General features: G+C 38.0%; 1 protein-coding gene across 4 annotated transcripts in view; it reads left to right on the top strand.

Moving 5' to 3' along the window:
* PARD3B (par-3 family cell polarity regulator beta) overlaps positions 1-22,126 on the top strand; it is a 924,313-nt gene that overhangs the window by 759,169 nt on the left and 143,018 nt on the right. For all 4 annotated transcript variants that reach the window (XR_010380651.1, XM_031451950.2, XM_064485062.1 and 1 more), the window contains exon 20: positions 10,341-10,643. Coding sequence is in view for 3 of the 4 variants with exons in the window: in XM_031451950.2 (XP_031307810.1) it covers positions 10,341-10,643 (303 nt within the window). In the remaining variant the exon portion in view is untranslated. The remainder of the gene's footprint in view (positions 1-10,340; positions 10,644-22,126) is intronic.

The following is a 22,126-nucleotide window of genomic DNA, read 5'->3' as shown; positions in this document are numbered from 1 at the left end:
TGAAAGAAACATTAATATTGAAGTCAAACACCTGCGTAGAATTCAAGAATCCAGTTCCTGCCGCTTAAGAAATGTGAGCTCTCAGACAGAATACTTAACCTCCCTGAACCTCCGTTTCCTCATCTATAAAGTTGGGGCTTTTGTAGCTTGTGAGAATTAAGTTATACAATCATGGGGGGAAACCATAAATATTATTAATGTCTGTTCTTCCTATTGGGTAGATGAAATGCTGGATAGAATGGGCTCTTGTGTGTAGTACAACTGCCCTAATTTAAAGTGTTTGGAGGGTACTCTTAATTACAGAATATTTTAAAGTTCTAGTTTTATTCTTAGTTCATGGGTCCTGTCACCTCTTACCATCTCCACTGCTACACCTTCATCCAAGTCACAAACATCTCTCACCTGGATTATTGTAATAGTCCCCTAACTTATCTCCCATGGCTCTTTTCTCACCCGACACTCCTACCACCTTCTCAGTATAACAGTCAAAGAATCTCTTTAACATGTTAAGTCAAATCATATCGCTTCATTGCTTGAAATCTCCCACTGGCTTCCTGCCTCACTGAGAGTAAAAGCCAAAATCTTTACCATGGACCTCAAGGCCTGATTGACCTATGCCCCAACTTTCTTCATGGCCTCTGACACCTCAGTCCCTCACACTGGCCTCCTCCCTGGTTTTGGTACTTTGCTCTCTCAGGGCCTTTGCACTTGCTGTCCTCTCTGCCTGAAATAGCCTTCTCCAGTTATGTGTACAGTTTCACTCTCCTCTTCTTCAAGACTTTAATTTAAAATATTCTCAGTGGTGCCTTTCCTTCCACGTATTTAGAAGTGTAATTCTCCCACAAAACTCCTACCACCTTTCCCTGTTTTATTTTCCTCATAGTACTTACTACTGTCCAATATTATTTTTTATTTTACTTATCTTGTTGTCTGTTTCTGCCTCCCTGGACTAGAATATAAATTCTACAAGGGCAAGGATTTATATGCACTACTCAATCCCCAGCATCTCAGCATCAAGAACAAAACCTAAAACACGTTCAATAAGTATTTGTTGAATGATGAATGCAGAAACTTGTGATAGACATAAAACAAGTTGTCTAGCCTTTGGGAGATGTGTTTTTGGATTAATAACAATGAGATGTATGTATCAAAATCAGCAGCTGGCTTATAAACTGGTACTTTGGAATGGTTTAAATTGCTTGAGAAGGGGTGTGTTTCCTTAAGCAATTTAAATATTTTCTGAGCAATCACACTCATTCTGTTAAATTGTTATGATAATAATTACTTTTAGTTAATGGGGGAAGAATTATATATAAGTAAATTTAGGAGTCATGACTCCAAATGTGTTAGATCTTATCACGTGGATTTTAAAAGGAATAAATAATTGGCTTTTTTTTTTTTTGCCTTTAAGTTCTTTTAAGTTTTAAGTTTTTTAAGTGAAAAATAATTTATATACAGTGAAATATTCAGGTCCTAAGTAAACAGAAGAATATTATCGACTTTATTTTGAGGACTGTATATCGAGATGCAGACTATTGCTGTCACCCAAGGTTGTTCTCTCATTCCCTTTCCCATTCGGCACTCGCCCCCAACTCCGTGAAAGAACTGATCTGATATCTATCGCTGTAGGGCTATTTTGCCTGATCTAAAATTTCTTATAAGTGAAGTTATATACTAAGTTCTTTTTTGTTTCTAATTGCTTTCACTAAGCATGCTAATTTTGAGATTCATCCCTGTTCTTGAGTATAGTTTATGTTTTGTTATTACTGATTTATATTCTATTGTATGAATATACCATTGTTTAGCTATTCATTCTCCTACTGATGGACATTGAGTTATTTTCATTTTTTTGCTAGAATTAATAAAGCTGCTACTGAACCTTCTTCAAGGACCTTTGTGGACATATGTTGCTGTTTCTCTTGTATAGGTGCCTGAGAGGTGAATTGCTGGGTCATAGCTTTAGTGAATGTCTAGTTTTATGACAAACTCCCAGACCTTTTCCCAAAGGGATTACTTGAGGTTATACTTCTACCAGCCATGTGTGAAAGTTCTAGATGCTCCACATCCTTTCCAACATTTGGTGCTGTCATTCTTTTTCACTTGAGTAATGGCACCTCATTGTGGTTGTAATTTGCATTTCTCTGATGACTTACAATGCTGAGCACTTTCTTATTAACTTACTGGGCATTTCTAGATCCTGTGTTGTAACCATTTAAGCTTTTTGCCCAATTCTAATTGGGTCATTTTTCTTTTTATTATTGAGTTGCAGTTATTTTCTTTCAACATATTAGATATAAATCCTTTGTTAGATATATGTGCTGCAAATATTCTCTTTCTCTCATTTGCCTATCACTTCCTTGATGCATTTTGATGAGAAAGCTTTAATTTTGATGAAGTCTAATTTACCAGTTTTCTCTTTTGTGGCTCATGCTTTCTGTATCCTCTCTAAGAAATATTGGCCTACCCTGAGGCCATGGAGACTTTTTTTTTTTTTCATTCTAGTAGCTTTATTGTTAGAGCCTTCATGTTAAGGAGTATCTTCCATCTTGAATTGATTTTTGTTATGGTATAAGGTAGAAAACAATGTTCTTATTTCCTTTATGGATACTCAGTTTTTCCAGCACCGCTTGTCAAAGAAATTGTCCTTTCTTAGTTGAATTTTTCGACATCTTTGTTGTAAATCACTGCACCGAATATGTAAGGGTCTATTACTGGACTCTATCTTCTGTTCCATTCACATACCTTCAGTTTCACCACTTGGCTGCTGGATGTTGGTTCTGCTCTTTGGATTTCTTTACAGAACAACACCCACCCCCAACCCCATTCCCACCCCTTTTTATCCTGGTGTAAAACAGTGGTAATTTGATATATGGTATTTATATTGGCATTTCTCAACCCAGTGCCATTAGATGTCGCATACATTTGTGGTGCTTTGATGTTTGCAAGTCTAACCTCTGAGCATAAATTTGATCAAATACTAAATTGGAACAAAGCAGGAGGAAAGATTATGTCTAATCTTTGGCTTGATTACAGAAGCTTTATCTAAGTCTTGAAGTCAGTAGTATAAGTCTTCCAATTGTATTCTTATTTTGCAAAATTGTTTTGGCTATTCTCGACTCTTTGACTTCCCAAATAAATTTCAAAATTACCTAAGTATGGAAAATAAACCAGCTAAAAATTATGTAAGTATGGAAAATAAACCAGCTAAGATTCTGGTTGGGATGATGGTGAACCTCTAGAACAATCTGGATAAATTGTCATCTTAGTAATTGAGTTTTCTGATTCACAAAGTATAGCTCTCCATTGATTTAGATCCTCTAGTGTATCTCATCAGCATTTTATTATTTTCAGTGTCTTTTGTTAAATTTATCCTTAAGTTCATAACATTCTTTAATCGTATTTTAAATGGTGGTGTTTTCTTGATTTTATTGTCTGATTATTGTCTATGGTCTATTAGTATGTAAAAATACAATTGATTTTTTATATTCACTTTGTACACAACATTAACAATAAAAGCTATAATTCAGGAAACTTCCCTGATACAAATTTTAAAACGAGCTTAAAAGTACATATTGAAAGATTGTCAAACCACAGTGACTTTTCTAGTAATATTATTAGAGTTGAAAGAAAAGCAAATAAAATAAGTTGACCAGATAAGCAAAAAGAGCAAGTTACTTATAAGTAATTTATAAGACAAAATTAGATTGTCAACTTTTCATCAGCAATATTTTGTCATAGAAAATGGAGAACAGTCATATTTCAAATACTCAAGGAAAAATGGTGAACCAGTAATTTTATATCCAGCAAAACTGGCTTCCAAATATAAAGGTCATACTGTTGTCAGCTTAAAAAGCCCTATCCCATGAGTTCTTCCTGAAGACTCTTGTAAATGACTGCATATTCATTGACATTAAATATGTGGTTACTTATACAGCTAAGACGAAAAGAGAGTTGAATAGAAGTATTTTATGTAGCAGCTATGTGCTTTAGCAACGTAGGTATAGTACACCTACAAAATGGAGGGATGGGGGAAGAGCACATGAAAAGAGAAGTTTAACTCTTTTCAATAATCATATCGCTAGTGGTACAGTTGGCATTGTCATTTGGAAACTACTATATATGTAATATAGAGTAAATCAAGTTGTGACCATGCGATACGTAGTTCCAGCACTTTCTGTGCCTCAAGAAGCAGGATTCTTAATGTGGAAGGAAGGAGATACATATGTAATAAAGATGTGATTGAGGTGAAGAGGGAACCCCTAGAGACCTTCTAGGGTGTCCCACAAAGGTCTATTTCTTGACTTCATTAATCATTACAAACATGTTTTGCTTTATATCTGTTCTTTAATCCATAGGTTTGTTTTGTATGAATTTCAGTATCTTTGTTTCATTTTATAATAAAAGGTTAAACAAATTAAAAAGTTGTAGTAGGAACTCCCTCATCCAAAATTTTAATATTAGGCAAACTTGTGTTACATAAACCTCATGGAAATTTGCCAATAACTTTTATTAAAGGTGTTTATCTTGTAGGGGAGCTTTAGGTGGATAACTCAAACCAGTCTGTCCCACCACATCTGACTTACACCCCAGCATTAAGCAAATCACCGTTCTTGTGCCATTTGCTCATGTCCCTCTTTGTGACTGAGTGCCTCATACCACTTCCACATTTCTCTTCCCTCCTCCCGGAACAGGGTTGGCAAGTCCCTCCAAAGCCCAGATCATGTGGCACTGCTTCCGTGATTCTTCTTCAAAACCCCTAAGCTGAACTGATTCTTACCTTTTGTACATGCAGTATCTTTGTTTTCCCAGTGAATTATTATTGTTTGTTTACATTTATGTTATTACTTGATAATGAGCCAGGGACTGATAATTGTTCCTTTTTTCTTTCTGGTATACAGCATAATATCAGTGACTATGAGTGAATAAATCAATCAGTCAGCCAAAATTAACAGAAAAATATGACACTTAAGGATCTTGTAGTCTAGTTGTGGAAGCAGAATAGCCAGAAATCAATCAATAAAAGGTTTTTATTTTGTTTTGGTTTTTAAAAAGTAATATATAACAATTACAGACTAATAGAGAATTTACTGGGTCAATAAAAAATAAATTAAATATAAAGAGTTTACTGGATATGCAGGTTGAAGAAGAGAAAGAGGAGAATTATTGAGGTCTATGAAGAGCTGTAAATGAGTAAGTTTTGCCTTTATTCTAGAGAAAACTAGAATCAAATAGTTGACTAATGGAGAATGGGTGCTCTAGGCAAAAGCAGTTGATTTGAAAAGGACCAAACAAATGTTCAATGAACAGTAATTCGAAGAAAATTATTATCATAACTGAGTTGATAATGGGGTTATGAAACATCAGATTTAGAAGACAAAGGATGCCTGCTGGCACCTCTTTAATGTTTTGTTCTGTTTTGTTGTTTTAGTTTTGAGTCACTCCAACAGTCAGTATGTAGTTGTAGGGGACTTTTTGCATTTTTAAAAAATTTTAAATTATTCTAAAAATGTATGACATAAAAATTCAAACAATATACCTTGATTTCCACTCCAAAGGCAACCGTCATGATGAATTTTTTGTGTGTCTTTACATTTACTGTGCATATACAAAGATATGTACATATATCATTACAGATATTTACGAATATCCAGACCCATATGTATGTCCTATTTCTTTTTAAGATAGAAATAGCATGACCCTGTGTTTTAAGCTGCACAGTATTTCTTTTGCAATCCCCTATTAATGCACATGGATGCTCATCTTGTTTTTCACCAGTATGATAGCACACAGCGTGTTTTTCTTTTTGATCATCTGCGATCCTTTAGTTATAATAAAGGAATTTATTCCGTTTTCATTTATTGTCATAACAGATAAATCTTATCATTATATTTTATGTTACTTTCTTTTTTTACTACTTTCTCTGTTCTCCGTTTTCTACTCTGTGGTTGGGGTTTTGTTTTGTTTTATTTCTCTTCTGCCCATAATTTGTTGTTTGACTCAGTTTTTTGTAATTGTATTTCAAATACTATAACCACTGTTTCCTGATTTATCAACTTTAAGTGGCAACTACTGATGCCTGCTTTAAAAGGTGAGGAAATAAATGCATTGAATATTAATGCTTTCCCCTAACTCATCTCCTTATTTTTTTTATGGTGATATTATCTTTATATTGTCAGAGTTTGTGATATTTACATTTTGTGTAATTATTCTTCCTACAGATGTTTAGCCTTTATTTTATATTTAAATGAAGGCATTGCTCACCTTCATACCTGTCATTCCACAGCTTTGCTGGGCTGAATTCTTCATTTGGATTCAGTTCTTGGCTGACTGCTTTTCATTATTAAGTAGTTTTTCAAGATGGGTCAACAAGTGTTATATTCCCTTGAGTTGCTGAATGTTTGAAAACGTTTTTCTTTTGTCTTTATTCATGTTTGAGGCCTACCTGAATTTGCCTGAATTTTTAGATGACTTGGTTTTTCTCTTGAAAAAATTCTTATGCTTACTACAGGCAATAACCCTGAATATTTTCTCTTTTACTATATTTAATTTTTTAAGTGCTTGTTATGACCCATTAAGTTAATTTCATCTTCTACAGTGTCTAATTCTTTTTCAGAAACCCATACTAAAATATAATGTTAGATGGCGTGGGCATAGTTATCTCAGGTCACCAGCAGCTTCAAGTCCATATGTTCCCTCAAAATATCTTCTTGCCTGATCTGCTGGGCGCACTGCCCTGAGGGCTTGTTTTCTATGGTCTTCCGTTTTGGGGAGAGCAGGTCATCCTAACAAGAGATCAGCCTGCTTAGTGAAGTCTCTTAGATTATTTAAGGTTTTATTTTGCTGAGTTTGTGGGTTTGCATCTCTGCTCTGCTCATGCTGCCCTATTAACTACAAAGGTTGATGTTTCTTTTCTCTTCTCTGCATTTACCTTGATGAAGTTTCTTCAGGGTTAGAGGAAATACATCTCTCAGTGGAAATCTCTCTCTTCTATCCCTGCCTCTCCTTCATTCAGAGTTTGGAACCACACAAAGATTTACCCTAGAATTCCAGACTCCTACCCCTGTCTTCAGACTCTCTTTTTCTAAGTAAAGTTTGTTGTCTGTAGTCCTCTCAACCGTCTCTAACTTTCAGGAAAATGTATACCCTGCTGGAGACGAAGGCATATATTGACTCAAGATACTACCCCCTTTGGATTGAGTTCAAATGTCATTGCATGCTTTAAGATTATGGCTATATTCTAATTCTGCTTTAGATGGAATTTTCTTCCCATTTTCTCAATTGTCTGTTCACTTAGGGTTTCAGGGAAGGAAATAGAGTAACCATGCCCTTACTCCATTTTTTTATTGCAATGTTCTGTTAGAGATCCTTGATCTGACAAAGATATGATGGAAATGCTCTTTGAGGGAGATTATTTTAGTAGCCTTTTAAGGTGTAGATTAAAGTAGAATGTGGTGACATACCAAAAAATCTCAGAATAATCTAGCCAGCACAACCTAATAGAACATTCTGCAATGATGGGATTAGTCTGTATCTGCACTAGCTCAGGTGGCCGTTGAATACTTGAAATGCAGTTTGTGAAACTGAGAAACTGAATTTTAAAAATCATTTAATTATAATTAATTCCAACTTAAATTTATGTAGCACCATGTGGTTAATGGCCACTATGTTGGACAGCACAGATCTAGGCAATATAAAGCCTGAACACCAGACTGTGGCTAAAGAATTGCAAATAAAAGAAGCTATCCAAGAGGTATAATGGAAGGAGAAGATTTAAACAACTTAAAAGCAATGTGCTGGGGAGAATGGGGAAGCTGGTGGTGCCATTCAATAAAAATGGTGTATTATCCAGGGCTTTTGAAGAATAGATTTTTTAGCAGGTTGAGTTCCCAGTGATAAGGAGACATCCAAGTGGAAATGACTATAAATAATCAGGATTCTCATACAGAATTGAGGCAAAGAGAAATAAGAGTGACCAAAAAAAAAAAAAAATCGATTTCCTTGACATTTCTCTCTTAAGTCTCTTCTGCCTCCATACACTCTTTTCCAGAGATTGCCTTGTCCTCCCCCACACAGAGAGATCCTGGTGTATGGCATAATAATGATGGTTCAGAGAAATTACTGTTTCACCTACTGAGTGATTACTATGAAATTAGTTACTGAAATGCTCAGTGACACAGGGAGGATCAAGGAGAAATTTGGTTTTGTTGTAGAAAGGAAAAATACAAGATAAAAATACTGCTTTGCATATATGGAGTACTTTTCATCTGAGAATCTTTACCTATTCAGCAAGCTTAATTAATGAGAAAACATCTAAGAAAGAGAAATGATGAAATAAGGAACACAGATTCTAGTGTTCTATTTCTGTGATTTTTAAAAATCAAGCTTGATATTTTCCTCTTTCATTAATGCACAAGTGTAGCCCCTTGTGGCAGCCGGGAGATGCTCATCTTTCTGCTGAATGATTTCTCTAGAAGGCATCCCACTTAGGAGGAATAGGAACCACACAGAATCCCACCCCCTAACTTTATTGATGTCCTGTGCTCCATTTGCAATGGAAATCCATCCCTATCATCCTAGTGCAGCAAGCATCCTCTGATAATCCAGTCTGCACTGTCCCTGGAAAGATGGTTTTGTTGCAGAAGGGAGCAGGTTATCTTCTTTGTCAAAAATTATTCAAAACAAACATCCATGAATCTAGGACTGCCATGAATTGAAAGAGGACAGGCAGGGCCTCTTAACGGGTACCCTACTGTGTAATCTTCCTTTCATCTTCATTCAAAATCCCTTAGAGATTGAAGCTCCCCTTTGCACAAAATATAAATTCTTCTAATTACTTTTGTGTAGGGTACATGATCTGACCTAGTCAAAAGAGATATGCAATAATGCAGCCTGGCATTTATTTTCATCTGTTGTGACTGGAAGATAGATAGATACTGGGGGGGGGGGGGGGGTTGTCCTATACCTTCTTCGTCTTTTTATTTTTCCTTCTTCCTCTCTACTCAAAAAGAGAAAAAGCCATTCTGCCAAAAGGGAAAATACCTTGAAAGATCATGGCTTTTAAAGATTTTTACAGAGTTTGATGTTCTGTAAAATAAAGCTAGCTGCCATGTGCGAAAACAGCTGTTTTTATTTGAAGAGGAAAAGATACTGAGAGAATTCAGTTTTTGTTCTTTCATCCAGGTCTTCAATATATATTTCTAGGCATGTATGGATCTTTCATTTCTAGCCCACAATCCTCTCAGATTCTCTGAGCCCAGGACTAAAGATTTATCCCTATCCTTTCTTGAAAGTCTTTCTTTCACCACCTGAGCCAGCATCGTCTTACTTCCTCCTCCCATACACAGTGCACCTTGTTTGCCCAGTGATGTGAGGTTACAGTCTCTCCTCGTTATTGCAGAACACCTCCTGACACCAGCAGGTCACCATCGTCCAATAAGATGCCACAGTGACCTTTCTATTTTAACACGTAACTGGGAATTTAGGAGAGAGTTGGTCTAACACTTCCCAGATTAAATGTCAAATTCTCAAAATTCAGATGGATTTGGTATCCACAGTAGTATATTTTTCTACTCCCATTCCCGGTAGTCTACACAGTACACTGATTAGCAGAAGCATTTTGTAATATCACTAAAGGCTTTAGCGTGGAGTTCTGCCAGTAATGGTGTTTAATTCACTTATATGTGCCAATTCGTCTCTGTCAGGAGCCTATTAATTTCTTCACTCTTTTACTCTGTCCCTAGCCCCTGTATAATGAAACACAATGATCCCCATTTGTGTAGCCAAAAAACTTAGAGTCTCTTATAAATTATCTCTGATCCTACTGCTTTTAGTGACCAGAAAGCCTCTGTATTTCTTTTTCATATTTAAATCAATTTTTGCAAGCTCTGTTCTTTAGAAGAATACACTGGAACTCTGAGGCATCAAACAGTGAAATCATGGACTAAGTATAAGATTCTGATGTGCTCTTTAACATGCATCCCTGTCCCAAGGCAGACTTCTATAATATCACGCCAAAGATGGACTGTTCCCATGGGCACATCCCATTTATAGGGAAGAAATCTTAATGAAAATCAGCCTCTGACTGTACAATCAGTCCAGTTATCAGATGCTAAAATACCTATAGCATTGCTATAAAAGTAAAGACCCTGTAACAAATAAAGGTCAGAAATGTAGAACTAGTTTTGTGGAATATGCTTTTGGCATTTCTGCATGGTGTGATCTCGAGTATCCAGGAAAGTGACAGCTAAGTGGCTGACCAGGAAGAATTAACATAGATTCAGGAGAGTGTATCATTGTTATTAGCATATAAGCTCACATACCTCTTGTTCCACATTTTTCAGGATTGGAGCAAAACATCAGGAGCTAAGGGAAAAGCAGGCAAGAGGCCTTATTGATTACGCTGCTGGTGCAATGGGGTCACTGCATGATATGGACGATGATGAAATGGACCCCAACTATGCCAGAGTGAACCACTTCCGGGAACCATGTGCATCAGCAAACGCCTATAGGTCTCCATCTCCCCCTCGGCCTGGAACACTGGGCTACCCTCGAGATGGCCGTCCACTGTCTCCAGAGAGAGACCACTTAGAGGGTCTTTACGCCAAGGTCAAGAAGCCATACCATCCACCAGTGCCAGCTGACAGGTAATATAACTTATGGAAAGATGAATGGAGTTTTAATTCAGTAAGTTTCAAATCATCTCTACCGCTGAAGTAGATGAAAATACATCCTTCAATCTGTTAAGCTGAAATGACATAGTACCCTTGACAAGTGCTATGCTTTGACCTACCCATAAGGTATCAGCTATCAAAAATAAAACAATTGCTAGTTATAAGGTGGCATGAATGAGTAGTAGTAGCTGAGTTCATGATGCAACAGGGAGCAATTTTTGAAGGAATATTGAAACAGAGAACTAGTGATAAAAAGAAATATTGTCCTTTCTCCTAAGAGCCCTACTGTAAAAAGACTTATTCAAGAGGATGGCATGATACTTGGAGGTGAGGAATCAGAAAAGAGAGTGGTGACTTCCAAGTGGGTGTAATTGAGGTGGAATTATAGGTAGCCTCAGAATTGCAGAAGACTTTGAAAAGATTGGGATTTTCTACTGAAAGAATACGCGATTCTGTACAGATATTCATGGATGATCAGAGGCAGAAAAGGAGGTAATCTAGGCAGTAGGAGTTTGATGAAGTAGAGACAAATAAGAGGTGACAAAGCCAAGGATCTTTACGCTCAGCAGCTAAGGAAAGAGATAATAGGACCTATCTGTCAGTACAATTGAAGTAGGTAGGGAAGAAGATGATTCCAGCCCAACCTCCTGCCAAAAGCAAAATGCCTCATCTCTTCAAAGGCTGATATAAAAGAGTGTTAGTCAATATACATTGTTAGGTGGCCCTTGGAATTACACACACGAGAAATGAGTTGACTGACCTTGGTTTAATCTGGCTGTAACTTGAAGTCTGGAGGGTGGAAAGGTGGGGGGAAAGGGTGGCAGGCACCAAGAGCTCTCATTCTAGATGGAAAAAAGACTTGTTTTCCAGATTCCCTTTGGTCCTGACAACCACCCAGTCCCTATTAGTCACCAGCTTTTGTGTGATAGTGTGATAGATCGTAGATGTTTACCATTCACATTTCCCCAGCTGGGTGATATTATGCACTTTCAATTAGGTTGGGGAGAGGAAGGAAAATCATGGCGTTTTTATGCAGACTGTAAAGTGCAGCTTCACAAGACTGATTACCTTTCAGGGCCTTTCCAATAACCAAGTGGGAAGGAAGGAGCAATTTTTAATCCTTACTGTCAAGCTTCCAGGTTGATAGTATTAAAGAAAGATGGTAAAGTTTTTCTTTGGGATAAAATGAAAATATAAATTCCTGTGACTCTGTAAGACAGCCATAACAAAACTGTTAATTCAAAGGACTGATTAAGAGCTGGCCTTTCTTCTCCCAAGCCTTTATAAAGGGTTGAATGTTTATTGCGTAAATAATACTACCAGGCGCGAGTCTCTTCTGAGACTCAGACGGTCTTGCTTCTCTAAATCCTTGTAAAAGCCCTTTGGCGAGTGCCCACTGCTAGAATCCCAGTGCAGAACTATTTCTAGGAACCTCCAGAGCCAATATTTCAGTTCTCATTCCACAAAAATAAATACGAAGCATTCTGTTTAAAAAAAAAAATGTACACTAGTCAAATGGAGAATTCTGGGTTAAGCTACGCTGAATAGGTTTTCCGACTTCTGTCCTCTTCTCCCCAGTAGCTAATATGCATTGTAAGTCTCTAAGGGAGCATACAATAGTCAGCACTAGCCCAAATGTTGTCACCTAAGGTTATTTTTTTCCCAGCTCTTATGGCTGTTCTTGAGAATACCAGGAGACTCTATTCTGAAGCTAATTTTCACCCAAGTAGATTTGACATGGACGGAAATCTCTTAAAATAATCATAACTCTAGCCACCACAGAGTGATATCAGAAAAAAAAATATTATTTACTGCCCACCCTAGGTGTATATAAGCAATAATCTTTCCTTTCGCTCTGACCTCTTTGTGTTAATAAATGATTGAAAGTTCTTTCAGTGGAGTTTTAGACCATTGCCATGTTTTTTTGGATAGCAGATTAAAAGGTAATTCTTTATGCTCAGAATTATCTTTATTCTGCTCTTATCTTTAATCATAGTTTAAAATTGCTCCGCTCCTTGTTCTTTAAGTCTTAAGCATTTGCTAATGTTAGCTATTATGATAATGACAGTTGTTATCATTACTGGTTTTTATCAATAAAATTCTGTGCTTTCCGACAAGCCTGGGCCCAGGTGAGTCTAAAAAGAGAGTTGCCGTGGCAGAGCCCCTAACAGTGTCCAGAGGCAGGAGCTCTGAGCTCTAGACCTACCTTACGTACAGTTGGAGGCCTGCCATTCATTTAGTCATCTGTTCAGTCTTTCACTTGTTCAGTAAATATCTGTTTGGCTCCTACTGTGTTCCAGCTACTGCTGAAAGCTCTCACAATGATACAAAGATGACTAAGATATGGTCCATTCCAGAGGAAGTCGTGTTGTAGGTAGGAGGGATCAACACATGTAGAAATAGATCATTGCAATTTAATGTGAACAGAAGAAGAAGAAGCTTTTCTTTTCTTACTCTGCTGGTCAGGAAAGGTCTCCAAAAGGAAATGCTATTTGAACCATCTCTGGAAGGATTCGTAAGAATTCACCAGATACAGTGGAAAAAATTGTTTTTCTTGCAGACTAATTAGTATGCACAAGGTGAAGTGGCCTGAAAGAGTGTGGACTGTTAGGGAAGCTCTGAAGCACCCAGAACACAGAGCGTGGGTGGGAAAGAAAGTGGTAGAAAATGAGGCTGGAAAGCAGATTGGAGCCAGATTGTGAATGACTAGTTTCCATCCCATACTCACACTTACTTTTTTTTAATTTTTAATTTTTTTATTGAAGTACAGTCAGCTACAATGTGTCAGTTTCTGGCATACAGCACAATGTCCCAGTCATGCATATACATACATATACTCATTTCATATTGTTTTTCATTGAAGATTATTACAAGATGTTGAATATAGTTCCATGTGCTATACAGAAGGAACTTGGTTTTTTAATCTATTTTTATATGTAGTGGCTAACAGTTGAAAATCTCAAACTCCCAAATTTATCCCTTCCAACCCCCTTTCCCTGGTAACCATAAGATTGTTTGCTATGTCTACAAGTCTGTTTCTGTTTTGTAGATGAGTTCATAGTGTCCTTTTTTTTCTTTTTTTTTTTAAATTCCACATATGAGTGATATCAAATGGTATTTTTCTTTCTCTTTCTGGCTTACTTCACTTAGGATGACAATCTCTAGGTCCATCTATGTTGCTGCAAATGACATTATTCTTTTTTATGGCTGAGTAGTATTCCATTGTATAAATATACCACAGCTTCTTTATGTTGTCATCTGTTGATGGACATTATTTGGGTTGCTTCCATGTCTTGGCTATTGTAAATAGTGCTGTTATGAACACTGGGATGCATGTATCTTCTTGAATTAGAGTTTCCTCAGGATATATATCCATAAGTGGGATTGCTGGATCATAGAGTGTCTATTTTTAGTTTTTTGAGGAATCTCCATATTGTTTTCCATAATGGCTACACCAAGCTGCATTCCCACCGGCAGTACTCACACTTATTGATTGGTAGTAACTGTCTGCAAAGCTGTGTTAAGAAAGGTTCTGAAGTTATGCTTGAATAGTGGTGTCTGCCCTGGGCTCTAGAAGGGTAACAGTAGCATGTGTGCAGTGGGGAATCCTGTGCAGATTGGGAGCCATCAAAATGTCATAATTGGGGAATGAGCTGATAGCTCTGTATTTGGAGAAAATAGCTCTGCTAGTTTGATGGCAGACAAAGAGGAAGATATTTAGATGGTGAAACAAATTAAGACATGATTATAGTAGTAAAAGATGGCAGGGGCCTGGAATAAGAGAGTGGCATTGGAGACAGAAGAAAATAAGAAGCAGCCAAAAACCTTAGCTTAAAGCTAGGAGAAAGATGTTTAGCAGAGACCACAGAGGTGAGACTTTCAAATGCTTCAGAGAGGTCACTGGAATGAGGACTGAAAAGAGGATTTGGGATATGGCCACTGAGAGGTCATCAATTAACCTAAAACAACGTCAATAGCTAGATAGGAGGAGGGGAAAATTATAATAAGAGAACTGATTAGGAAGTGAGAACTTAGTAAGCCTGGTGGTAAAGAGAGAGTTTGTAGGATGGTAAAGGACGCATGTTGTGAAATTCCTTACATGACACTATTTCAAACTAAAAAGAGAATTCAGAGACCATCTTACATGATCATTGCAGAAATTGAGGCCCAGAGAAGTTGAGTGACTTGCTCAAGATAACACAGCATGAAGTCAGGACTTTATGTATACAGTGTCTGCTAAGTGCCAGGACCTGAATTCAGTACTGGGCTCATCAAGGAACAGGGAGGAAGATGGGTACCTTCTCCTCCATATGGAGCTTACCATCCGGTGGCTGCTACAAAGGTGTAAACATGCCATGAGAACACAGTGCAAAAAGTGTTCCTGCAAGGGAAGCATGAGGTGATGGCAGGGGCTGGGGCTTTGGGGTTGGAGGCACAGGGAACAGTGTGGGTGAGAGCCTGCCTGGAGGTGAGAGAAGTGTGGTGTGTTGGAGGAACTAGGAGAAGCTCAACAAAGTAGAAAATAGAAACCTGAGTAAGAGAAGTGATGACAGGAGATAAGGCGGGAGAGTCAGAGAGCTGGGCAGAAGGCAGATGAAGAGCCTGGTGGGCCTCCATGAGGAGTCTGCACTCTAACCTGTGATGGAGGGCAGGGCTCCCATGAGACTTAGTACTGGAATTCAACCCAGCTATTACTCCTCACCTCCTCATCTGCACAAGGAAACCTGTATTGACAGCCTCACATATTGCAATGGCTAAATATGATTTTACCTTTTGCATTGTTTTGGGGTCTATATAAAACATACTTCTATTTGTCCCTATATTTCTGCGTCAAAGGAACATATCATATGCGTATGGCCCACAGTGGCTTCCTAAGAAGGGCAATTTCTGCCTCTTACCGCCCTGACTCTCAGGGGTTGGCTCTGAACTTTCAGCTCATCTGAGAAAAACTTGGCTTAGAAAGGATTCATCTGTAAATGATGATGGTTTAAAAAATCCCTACCACCATAACAGATTCAAAAGACTGGATCCACACAGTGCTCTTTCTCCCAGGATTTGAACGTAGCATGAGTTGAGTCCTGTCCCCAAAGCCTGACATCTACTTTGGGTTTACACTGCTAGGTTCGCTCTGCAGCGCCAGGATCTAGAGGCTCCTGGAGTAAATGATCATTGAGGCTTTATATCTGATTGAGGAGAGGCAATGAAAGCGCACGTGGCACATGATGTAGTCGAGGTTCTGCATTACTCCCCAGGGTGGCTTGCCACTCTTTACTAGAGCTTGCTAGATATGTTGAACCACACAGCCCATCAATAAAAATGCTCTTAGGTGTTAACTCCCCAAAATACCTGTATTTGTTTCTAAGTGATATTCACTTACTTCCTTAGTAATATATGCATTATAGAACACATGCCAAATATAGAATTTAATAAAAGAATGAGATTTTTTTAAAAAGTAATAGTTGTAATGCGATCTTTATCCCCTCAAATGGGGTGCACACAGCTCATTTTGGAGATAATGGGCTCCAGTCCAGACTCCATGGGGGCAAGGACCTTACCTGCTTTGGCTCACCATTCTCTCTCCCAGAACAGTCTGCGCTCAATAATTGGTTTGCTCCAAGTAACATTTCCCATAGCTCCTGGATCAGCCTAACTGAGAACAGAATTTAAACCTCATTAAGAGCCCTTCAGATATGTGAAGTGGCTGCTATGACCACCTTCACTAACAAACATTTATTGAACTCCAAACATGAGGCAGGCTCTGTGCTCAGAGCTGGCCTTACAAGGATAAAGAAAGCAACCACATGATGCTGAGAAGTAGAATCATTTCTTTAGTATTAACTTTTCTAGATATATCAGTCACTTCTTATAGTCCACACCTTTAGCCTCCTTGGTAGCCGTATTCTGAATACACTCAAGCCTACTGAGTTTATGACCGCCCTCTGTGGAACGTGGCATGCAGGACTAGACACCGTATTTCACATACGGTCAGAAAAGCGCAGAAATCAATGGGACTCTTACATCCTTTGGTGTTAATTCTTTGCACATATTAATATGGCCGAAACTTTCCTATCAGCTGTCATTACTGGCTTATATTGCACTTCTAAATTAAAGCCTCTCTTTTGTTTTCATTTGAGTTGCTCTTGAGCCAGATTCCCCAATATATTATGCAAAATCCTATATTCATACAATGATTTTTTAAATGTAGAATATGCTCCTTATCCGAGTTAAGTATTTGCTTGTTAGGTTTGGCCAACTGTTGTAGGCAATGAAGATATTTTTAAATACTGACTTTTGTCCTCCAATATATTAGCTATCCTTCCTAGGCTTATATCATCCTCATATTTAATCATTGTGGACCCATCCATGTCATTGATAAGATCATTGATCAATGTCGAGTACAACCCCTGTGACTCATCCCTGGAGGCCTCCATTAATCAATGCTCTTTCAGATGTTCAGTTAGCTAGTAATCCAGCCTGCTGTTTATCTGGTGTGCATTCTCGGTTCATCCATGAACACTGCGGATAACTTTGTCAGATAGCTTACTGATACTAAGGTATACCGTGTTTGTGAGAACCCCTTGATTTACCAATCTGGTAACCCTGACAAGAAAGGGAGCTACCTGCTCTTACTAAATCCTAGGGTTAACTTTCTTCTCCTCCAAGTAATTACAAATAATGTGTTCATTTAGACTTTGTTAGGCAAAATAAGAATTCCTGTGGTCCATGTGATACTAGGCACTTAATATCCGCTTACTAAATACTTACTTACTGACATACCACAGCTGTGAAGTTAAATTGGCAAACGACACACAACTCCTCAATATTCCAGTTAAGTGGCTTTTATTCCTCAGCAGATATTCACCAATATTTGTAGAAAACTTTTATTGAGCATCTGCTGTATTCCATAGGTCATACGAAGAAGTTTAGAGACCATCCTTACCCTCAAGGAACTCATTCTAAAAGCTGAAACCATCCCCTAAGCAAATAATTACATTATAATGTATTCCATTAGAATGGAAATATAGAGAGAATATATTATAAAAATCATGAAATTGCACATGCATTCGATTTGGGAAAGACCTGAGGCTATGGATTGGTCTTTCTAGGGTCTTGCTTCAAATGTGTTAATTTTTCAAAACCTCACTCTCCTCCCTGTAAAGTGGGGACAAGGGTATACAGTACTTCCTATGAATTGTTTGTGAACTAAACGAAATTATCCCAGGGCCTGATTCAATAAATTTTGAATATTACTATTTAGGAATGTTATTAGACTATATTTTATTGAACTGTATTTTGTATTATTGGGCTCTATATCAATGAGTATATCAAACTAAATATAACTATGTAGGAAGTTTATTGGTTATATCTAGCTGTTGCCTCTGAAAGCCATAGGTTTGGAAGCCTGTTAAATTCCATCTGTTCCGTGGTCACATGGTTAATGGTTAATTCTAATTCCAGCCCAGACTTCTGCTGGTGTGTTTCAAAAAGTAGACACAAACAAACAAACAAAAAGAGTGTGAGGAGAAAAGCCAAGAAAACTGGAAAACAGCTCAGATTCTTTTAGATCAGTCATAGCATCCCATAAGTGAAGAGGACACATAGCTACTTTTTTTTTTTTACTACACATTTAGCTACTTTGTCAATTGTTTGTTAAAAGCCGTAACTCATTAGATGCCCAAAAGCTTGTCATCAGAACTAAGCTATCTTACTACCACATCCCTTGCAGTGCTCATTTGGTTAAGAGTTGGCGGTCAACAGTTGTCTATCAAATACACTAGCTAAATTTCTCTGGGCCCCAGAAGAGCTGTCGATCCTATTTGACTGTAAACAGTAGAAAACCCAACTGATACGTTTGTCTCAACCTTTAAGGAACGTAGGTGGCCCTGGCCTCATGAAGTGGCCTCTTCTCATTCCTCTCCTTTGCTTTCCCCAGTGGCTAGGCCTCTTTCTCATGTTGCTTCATGATGCTCAGATGACTGCTGCAGATCCAGACTTCATGTCTGCTCTCCATGATGAAAGTAGGAAAAAGGCAATGGCTAATGAAATGTGCCAGTCAAGGTCATTCCTTTGAAAAGATTTCCCAGAAGACCCCAACAACTTCTCATCGGCAAAAGCTACATTTATAAGTCCCTTGTAGTTGCGAGAGGAAACAGAGAAATAGTGTTTTATCTTTCCAGTAAACAAAGACAAAAGAGAGGAGTTCAAGTGGCTTTTAGGGGAATCACTCTATGGAATCCACCAAGATTACCTTTAGATGATTTCTCTTCTTTTTTCCCCCACTTCCCTTTAATAATGCAAAAGTTATGGATTGATACTACATAGCACTCTATGCAAATAATAATAATAACTCCATGTGGGAGGCTATTCTTATTACGTAGACCTTCTTTTCTAGATGAGACAGAACTATTTCAGTCTGAATAACTTCTAATATGACTGAAGTAAAGCAAGTGGGGGACACACATTTTTAGTTTTCTGAAAAAACTGAAAACATACTGAAAAAGTATATTTGGGGAAATTCAAAGATGAGGGTGATGAAGGATAGAAAAAGCGTTAACAGGAAGCTTCGTAGCCAGGTATGAACATCTCTTGTACTCCTGGAGTAATGCAGGGCAATTGATGTCTCTTCACCAGTTTCTTGATTTCAGAGCTTTGATATTTCATTGAGTCGCAGCTCCGTCGTGCACAGTTCATGCCTCTGTTGGTATTTGTGCCAGTCTCTTTCTCTAGTGATTTTTTCTGTTAATTTTACTTTAGTTTAACAGCTTTTGCTCTCATTTCTGAGTCACAGCTTTGTGAGGCTGTGTGTCGGGATTTGAGCAGTGACTACAGTAGATTATTCAGAAATGTGTTCTTTAGTTTTTACAAACAAAGCCAAAGTGCTCTTATTTTAGTTTGGGAATCCCAGTGATAAATGCCTTATCCATTGAGAGTTAAATTCGTCATTTGAACAAGGCAATCAGATTTTTTTTAGAACATACTACCATCAATTTTTAAGTGACTTTTAAAGAATAATGAGAAATCTCTTAATGAAAGGATCTCCATGACCAGATAAGTGCTAATAGTAACTGATATACCATTAACTCTACTTTCCTCCATCCTCTCTCTTTAAAACTTGATGTTCTCATTAATTTCCTTTTTTCTGTCTTCTGAAAGCCTTACTCGTGGGACTATGCTAGACTTATGTCTGCCTAAGTTGTCAGCTTCCAGGGGTGACAAATGTGGACAACCTTCTCCTTTATTATACATGAGCTAGGCAAAGAGGTTGGGTACTCAGTGACCATCCATTTCTAAGACCTCCATCCCTGTACCAGCCTCAATCACTGGTAGTAAGTGAGCCCAAGTAAGGAATGCTTGCTGAACGGTTACTCTGTTTTCTTAAAGCTGTCGTTTAAGCACTGGCTTGACTATTTTCTAAACAGATGTCCTGATCCTTAGGATGTAGTCATCTTACTTATCCTGTTTACTAAGAAATGTAGGAAGGACTATACGGAATTACTTTAGACGTGTAAATAAGACAAAGAGAATAGAACAGAATACAGTCTTCTGCCCTCTAGAGGGATGCAGTTGATGTATGGGACTAGTAATGGTGATTATGCTGTGAGAAGGGTAAGACAAAGATGCTGTAGGAGCACAAGAAAAGGGCATGGAATGTGGGCCTAGATGGTCAAGAAAGGCTCCTTGAGAGAATCCAAATTATGACCTAAAGAACAAGTAGAAATTAGTCAAGCAGGCAGAGCAGCATGAACAGGGGCTCAAAAAGAAAACATGGTGCATTTAGGGAACTGCATATATCAGAAGAACTGGGATGTGGTATATAAATTAGGGCCAGCTGGAGGAAAAAGATGGAGGTCAATACAGGCCATATTGTTAAAGGCTGTATAATCTGAGATAAAGCATTTAGACTCAAGAGCAACAGGGAGCCCTTGAAATGGAGAGAGTGGGGGTGGCTTCTTCAGATTTACGCTTTGGAAATTCTGTAGAGTAGTTACCTATTTCACAAGTGTGAAGCTGGCAGCTCAGAGAAATTAAGAAACTTACCTATGGTGACACAGGTAATGAGTTGGCAGAGCCAGGACCCCAGCCCAGGTCTGACTCCAGAATCCATGCATGAGCTTCCAGCTACGCTAGGGATTTTCCAACTGCAAGCTGTAACCTGTAAGTGTACCTTGAAATCAATTTAGTGGGATCAACCAATTTTCTTTCTTTCTTTTTTTTTTCCCAAGAAAATAGGATAGAAAAGAATAGAAAAATCACTGCATAGATTGTAATAAGCTTAAGGATTAGTTCATAATTTCTTTAAGTTTTATATGTATGTAAAATGTATATGTATGTGTGTATATGTACACAGAGTGTGTGCATGGGTGAGTACTGGGGCATGATGGAAAATGCATCTCCCACTGTAGATTGCTGTTACAAGTGTTGGACTCCACTGAACATGTGCAAAGAGCATGCATGTTGTTCCTCACCTGCCAGGCACCCCTCACTCCCTCCCTTGCTCCCACATTCATTCATTCATTCTGTTAACAAACATTAGATGTCTGTTAGGTACAGGGCACCTTTCTCAAGTCTACAGAGGTACAAAGACACATCAGAAACCTTAGCCTTTGACCGACTTCTCTGTAGTAGTGCTAGATTTGTGTTGATCTACCACACTTACTCCAGGCCTTCTGTGACTTGTGGTTTGCATTAATCTATTAGGCTAAGCCACATACCTTTTCATTACACAATCTTTGCTGATACTAAAGACAGATTCCAAAGTGCCCTCTTCATAATTTCTTTTATTTAATGTAATGTATAATCAAGAACAGGCCATTGTTAGGTCAATTGCTTTCCTGTATTTATCCTTTCAAACAATAAATAATCAGTGGGAAGAGAAAGGGCAGTAAAAGATAGTTTTAATGTTAGTACTCTTTAAGTGTCCGACATCTTAAAGAGATGCTTTAATATTTATACGCTGTGAAATACTCTCCGCTCTGGAGAGCTGACTGGGGATTGATATTGAACCTGTACAGAAATAGAATTCTAGAGCCATTGTTTCGCACAGCCTTTCAATAAATCCTGAGCAAGCACTCCGGATTCCCTTGAACTTGGCCATTACTCAGCCTCTGGCTTTCCAAACTGCCGAGACTCTAAGCACAAAGCTAGGAGGGATATTCTCTTCAATGCAGATGCAGTGGAATTTCTGCATCAAGGTCAGTAGGTGGCCTGGGCCTGAGCCATGCCCATCCTTAGAGCAAAGCCTGGCTGCATGTCCTTGCACCACTCCTTACTGTCTCTCTGTCTTCCAGTTTAATAATCTTGCCTTTTATACTATTCAATCTAGTAATCCCATCTATGGAACTCTTAATTTTAGTCATTATAAGTTTGAGGTTTAACATGTCTATTTGTTTTACCCTGAGATTCAACTTTTCTGATGAAGTTCTCCATCTTATCACCTTTTTCCTTTATTTTATTAT

Source organism: Camelus dromedarius, chromosome 4, assembly GCF_036321535.1.
Source record: "Camelus dromedarius isolate mCamDro1 chromosome 4, mCamDro1.pat, whole genome shotgun sequence".
NCBI lineage: Eukaryota > Metazoa > Chordata > Mammalia > Artiodactyla > Camelidae > Camelus > Camelus dromedarius.
Note: the sequence above shows the minus strand (reverse complement) of the source record. Positions and strands in the feature narration are given on the sequence as shown.